The sequence below is a fragment of the Suricata suricatta genome, chromosome 5, assembly GCF_006229205.1.
Source record: "Suricata suricatta isolate VVHF042 chromosome 5, meerkat_22Aug2017_6uvM2_HiC, whole genome shotgun sequence".
NCBI classification, from domain to species: Eukaryota; Metazoa; Chordata; class Mammalia; order Carnivora; family Herpestidae; genus Suricata; species Suricata suricatta.
In genome coordinates, this window is record NC_043704.1 from 73,628,913 (window position 1) to 73,635,321 (window position 6,409).

Sequence of the window (6,409 nt, forward strand, 5' to 3'; positions counted from 1 at the left end):
AATCTGAAGTGAAATGGTGGCTGTGGGTCCAAAGAGACCATGGCAAGGAAAGACCACCTGGAACTAACCCTTGATGCTAGATGCCCCAGAGAAGGCAGGTTTTGTGTTGGTCTTTGTGCTGGGCCGGGAGATCCTTCTGGATAGCACGGGTCCTATGGGAGGTGTGTGGCTCCTGTGTGGCTGGCTGCGGCGTGATGGGTTGATGGGGTGGTTTGAGTCCATGTTCTTTCCATTCACTATGGTTTGTGTAGCACATGACATGTCCCTGCAGCCTGTGGTGTGGGCACTGTTCCGCAGGTCCCCCTCCTCCCTGTGCATTGCTGCCAGGTGCCGTATTTTGAGTCTGTATTACAGGGAAGGATGGAATTGTAGGAGTCTGCATGAGACTGTCCGCGTTCAGAGTGCCCTGGCCTGAGTCCCCACTCACCGAGGAGAGAAGCCTGTCTCATCCAGGCAGACAGAAGGGCCAGATCTCACCCCAGGGGGACTTACATCTAGAAATTGCCTCTTAGGATAGCAGGTTTCTAACCTGTTGCGTGAATCCAAAATACACAGGACACAAAAACACTCGAGCTATCAACCTTATTGTTCAAAATAACTTCTGGGGGCACCTGGGTGGCTCAGTCAGTTGAGCATCTGACCAGCTCAGGTCATGATCTCACGGCTTGGGGGCTCTCTGCTGTCAGCCTATCATCATAGAGCCCATTTTGGATCCTCTGTCCCCCTCTCTCAGCCCCTCCTCCACTTGCACTTTCCCAAAACAAGTAAATATTAAAAAAAAAAAAATTCTCAATGTCCCATCCAATTTTTCAATGAATGGACTCATAATTTTCTTCTACCGTCTGCAACTTCCCATACCCTTCCTGACATTCGAATGCCCTGCTCTCTTCCAAGAATTAAGCCTTGGAGGTCATTCTGATTGGAGTGCTTCCTGGGGAAGTAGGCCACAGAAACCTACCAGAATTTGACACAAAGTCGTATCTTAATTTGGATTTAAAATCTACACAAATCATATGTACGCTATGTTTCCCTTGTTTTACATAATTCTGTTACCTTAGACATCAGCACTTGCAGCTTTGATTGATTCTTTTCAAAGTCCACAAGGCATTCCATTGCATGGATGTTTCATAATTTAGATGACTATTTCCCTGTTGTTGGTCATTTAGTTTTTCTGTTACAAACAACCCCGCAGTGTCCCCCCACCTCCCCCCCCCACACACAATGTTTTTGTGCACAATTTTTTTTAAGTAGGCTGCACAGGCAGGGTAGGGCTTGAACTCATGACCCTGAGATCAAGAGTTGCATACTCTACCGAATAAGCCCACAGGTGCCCCATTTTGTGCACAAATCTTCCTGAGTATAGACATAGGGTGGATTTTTAGCAGAACTGCTGGACAGAAGATATGTATGTATAGTTTTAATTGGTTAAATTTTTAAAGTTTGCTCCAGGGGCAACTGGGTGGCTCAGTCAGTTGGGCGTCTGGCTTCGGCTCAGGTCATGATCTCATGGTTCATGGGTTCGAGTCCCGCGTTGGGATCTGTGCTGACAGCTTGGAGCCTAGAGCCTGCTTCAGATTCTGTGTCTCCCTCTCTCTCTGCCCCCTCCCCTGCTTGCACTCTCTCTCTCTCTGCCTCTCAAAAATAAATAAAAAACATTAAAAAAAATTTTTAAGTTTGCTTCAATTTATAGCCCCACCATTGTAGAATGAGAATGTCTATTTCTTCACTCTTCATAAAGTGCTAGATATTTTCAGTTTTTAAACATAAAAAAGTTATTTCATGGTATTGGCACATGGATTATTAAGTAGCCCAGAAACGGACCCACACATTCATGAGATGTTTGATTTATGACTGTGGTAACATTGTAGCTCTAATAACAGAAGGGATTGATTTAATTATATATAAATGGGGCTAGGACAGCAGATTATCTTAGGAAAAAAAATGGACTCAACTCACAGATCATACACAAAAAAGAATTCTAGATGGATTAAGGATCTAAAAACAAAAACTATAAAACTCAGAAGGCATTATAGGAGTTGTTTTTTTTTTTTTTTTAATTTGGGGGCAGTGGAGGATTCATTTCCATACAAAAAACACAAATCATAAAAGATTGATAACTTTGGCTCTATTAAGACTTAGATGCATCAATAGGAGCACATGTACCCCAATGTTCATAGCGGCACTGTCAACAATAGCCAAATCATGGGAAGAGCCTAAATGTTCATCACCTGATGAGTGGATCAAGAAGATGTGGTTTATATATACAATGGAATACTGCATGGCAATGAGAAAGAATGGAATCTAGCCATTTGTAGGAAAGTAGATGAACATCGAGGGAGTCATGCTAAATGAAATAAGTCAGGCAGAGAAGGACAGATACCATATGTTTTCACTCATAGGTCTAACAGGAGAAACCTAACAGAGGACCATGGGGAGGGGAAGGGGGAAAAAGAATTAGGGAGAGGGAGGGAGGTAAATCATGAGAGACTCTTGAATGCTGAGAACAAACTGAGGGCTGAAGGGGGAGGGGGAAAAGGGAAAAGGTGATGGTCATGAAGGAGGGCACTTGTGGGGAAGAGCACTGGGTGTTATATGGAAACCAACTTGACAATAAACTATAAATAAATAAAAGACATGCATCAAAAGACATCATGAAGAAGATAAAGCAAACTACCAACTAACTGAAGGTATTTGATATCTGTAACTGACAAAGTATTAGTGCCCAGAATATATAAAGAAAGCCTACAGTTCAATTTTCTGAAAGATATCAACATACATATTTTGCATATAGGAAAATAGGCAATAGGCAAAAGTAAAGCACCCAACATTTTCAGAAAATGAAGCACAAACACAAGTGAAAAGATGGGGCACCTGGGTGGCTCAGTGGGTTACATGCCTGACTCTTGATCTCCACTCAGGACTCTGCACTGACAGTGGGGAGCCTGCTTGGGATTCTTTCTCTCTCCGTCCCTGTCCCTCCCCCATTCTGTCTCTCTTTCTCAAAAGTAAATAAACTTAAAAAAAAAAACATGAAAAGATGCGCAAGTTCATCATTAAATGGGGGAAATGAAAAGTCAAAACCACACTGAGACAATTACTTCATATGAATGGTAACAATTAAATTTAAAAAACCAGTTCCAAGTATGGGCAGAGGTGCGAAGCACGGGAACCAACACGCACGGTCGGTGGCCTCACGTGTCGTACAACTACTCTGGAAAGCAGTTAGGCGTTCCTAAGTTAAACTGAACACTTGAACACCCTTCGACTATTAGGAATAGTGATGCCATTTTTTTAACATATTCAAGACTGTTTTTAGCCTTATTATCCCTAAGAAGAAAAAAAAATGAGTGGAGCATTGGAGAATATTCTTAGCCTTATTATTCTTAAATGGGACAGAGAACAACTGGAATAAAGAATTGGTTGTAGGGGCGCCTGGATGGCTCAGTCAGTTAAGTCTCCGACTTCGGCTCAGGTCAGAGCTCAAGTTCGTGGGTTCGAGCCCCACGTCAGGCTCTGTGCTGACAGTAGCTCAGAGCCTGGAGCCTGCTTCTGGTTCTCTGTCTCCTTCTCTCTCTGCCCCTCCCCCTCTCATGCTCTGTCTCTCTCTCTCTCTCTCTCTATCAAAAATAAATAAAACATCAAAAAAATTTATAAAAAATAAAAGAATTGTTTGGAGGTGGGGGGCACCTGGGTGGCTCAGTCAGTTAAATGTCTGACTTCAGCTCAGGTCATGATCTCATAGCTGGGGAGTTCAAGCCCCATGTCAGGCTCTGTGCTGACAGCTCAGAGCCTGGAGCCTGCTTTGGGTTCTGTGTTTCCCTCTCTCTCTACCCCTCCCCTACTTGCTCTCTCTCTCTCTCTCTAAAAAATAAACACTAAAAATAAAAGAATATACAATATATAAATATATATATGAGAATATAAAAAGAAAAAATAAAGAATTGGGGCAATGTGGCATAAACAGGAGGACTCAGAGGAAGTGTGTCCATCCAGGAGTACGGCCACCACAATGTTCCCACCGTGTCACCAAACTTTCCTAGCATCACAGAGTCATAATGTGCTATTTTATGGAGAAACTTCTCTCCCTCCTGCTCTTCTCATTCAGCTTTGACAGTAGGACTTAGGTTACAAATAGTCTCTTCCATTTGAAGATATCTGTCATTAAAAACCAGAATACGCCCTCTGAGATAAGGTCCTTTCCGTGACTTTTATTCTGGTGAAGTCTTTATCCTCCGGATGCAAGGATACTTCCCTCTTTCTTTGGAAAGTGCTGAATCACAGGCAAAGGCCTAAGCCTTTCAGTTGCTTTGGGGTGCAGCACCATTTCAGGTAAGGCCAAATACTTTTAAAATTAGGAATGGGCAACTGGAGGGCTTGGTTAGTCTATATGTGCATAAGATATATAAAATTTAGTACAGGAAATGATTTGTGTAGAATTCCACTTGGGAAACGTTGTTTTGGCAGACTAGTATTACTGGGCATATTTCATATGTACTTCAATGCCACGAGTTTGTATTTTTTGTTAAGCATCTTAGGAATGATAGCTCCTTATGTATGGGCACAATCAGAAATACTATTCTCAACAATTCTAGCTCTGTGACCCTGGATAAGTTACTTACCCTTTCTGTGTCTTAGTCTCATCACACTTTAACTGGGAATAAGAATAATACCTACCTCCTAGGGTTTGTGTAAGGAGTGAATGAAGGAATGTAAATCAAGTGCTGAGAACAATGAATGCGTGGCATTAAGCGATAGGTAATATCTGTTTTCCTGATTGTGGCTAACCGGCGGTGTTCACCATTTGAGGGTGTTTTAGTAGAATAAGTACTGTGCATGTAGAGTGAGTGTGGTAAAAGGAATCAGGTGGTGGGTTTGTTTTTTGTTTTGTTTTTTTTTTTTTTTTACAGACTTTGCTGTTCCCATGAGTGTTGGTTATAGCCACCTCTGGGTAAAGGTGAGAAGATTAGGGCTCTCATCACCCTGGGCACTGCTCAGTGACGTCTGTGAGCATTCTTGAATGTGAGAACAATTATTTTCATCCATCAGTTCTATGGAAAGATGTTAAAGGATCGGCTTCGAAAACGCTTTAATGCTTTCAACTGAGCGTAGAACATCGGTAGAACAAAAGAATGAGACTTCGCAGGGTAGATACTTAGTTGTATCTGGGTAACGTTCAAAGCCAGCGATGATCCTGGGGAAAGGGCTCGTGCCTCCGCAGGGTTACAAGATCCAATGTGAGCATGTTGCGTGTTGCCTACAGACCTCCCGCGGCCGCCCTTGCAGACATGCTGAGGAGCGCCCTGCTGTGCGCGGCGCTGGGGCTCCTGCGCGCCCAGCCTTTCCCGTGTCCCCCCGCCTGCAAGTGTGTGTTCCGGGACGCCGCGCAGTGCTCTGGGGGCGACGTGGCGCGCATCGCCGAGCTCGGCCTGCCGGTCAACCTCACGCACATCCTGCTCTTCCGAATGGGCCGCGGCACCTTACAGAGTCACAGCTTCAGTGGCATGACGGTTCTGCAGCGCCTGATGCTGTCGGACAGCCACATTTCCGCCATTGCCCCCGGCACCTTCGACGACCTGATAAAACTGAAAACCCTGAGGCTATCGCGCAACAAGATCACTCATCTTCCAGGCGCGCTGTTGGATAAGCTGGCACTCCTGGAACAGCTGTTTCTGGACCGCAACGAACTAAAGGACATTGACCAAAACATGTTTCAGAAACTGGTTAACTTGCAGGAGCTCTTTCTGAACCAAAATCAACTCGCTCTCCTTCCTGCTCGCCTCTTCACAAATCTGGGGAACCTGAAAGTGTTGGATTTGTCGGGAAATAACTTGACCCATCTGCCCCAGGGGTTGCTTGGGACACAGGCTAAGCTGGAGAAACTCGTGCTGCACTCGAACCAGCTCGTCTCTCTGGACTCGGGGCTGTTGAGTAGCCTGCGTGCCCTGAGGGAGCTGCAGCTGGACAGAAACCACATCCGCTCCATCGCCCCGGGGGCCTTCGACCAGCTCCGGAGCCTGAGCTCTTTGACTCTTTCCAGAAACCACCTGGAGTTTCTGCCCTCCGCACTCTTTCTTTATTCGCACAATTTGACACTCCTGACCCTGTTCGAGAACCCGCTGGAGGAGCTCCCGAAGGTGCTCTTCGGGGAGCTGGCCGGCCTGCACGAGCTGTGGCTGAACGGCACCCGGCTGCGCACCCTGCCCGCCGCCGCCTTCCGCAACCTGAGCCGCCTGCGGGCGTTGGGGGTGACCGTGAGCCCGCGTCTGAGCGCGCTCCCTGAGGACGCCTTCCGGGGCCTGGGCGAGCTGCGGGAGCTCGCCCTGCACTCCAACGGCCTGGCCGCGCTCCCCGGCGGCTTGCTGCACGGCCTCGGCCGCCTGCGCCGCGTGTCGTTGCGCCACAACCGGCT

At 46.2% G+C, this 6,409-nt stretch overlaps 1 protein-coding gene across 1 annotated transcript in view; it reads left to right on the forward strand.

Annotated features, from left to right (window-relative positions):
• The first annotated feature begins 5,255 nt into the window (after nucleotides 1-5,255).
• Nucleotides 5,256-6,409, forward strand: part of GP5 (glycoprotein V platelet) — a 3,705-nt gene continuing 2,551 nt past the window's right edge. Inside the window, exon 1 of the mRNA XM_029938729.1 lies at nucleotides 5,256-6,406. Coding sequence (XP_029794589.1) covers nucleotides 5,286-6,406 — 1,121 coding nt within the window. The 5' untranslated portion in view covers nucleotides 5,256-5,285. The remainder of the gene's footprint in view (nucleotides 6,407-6,409) is intronic.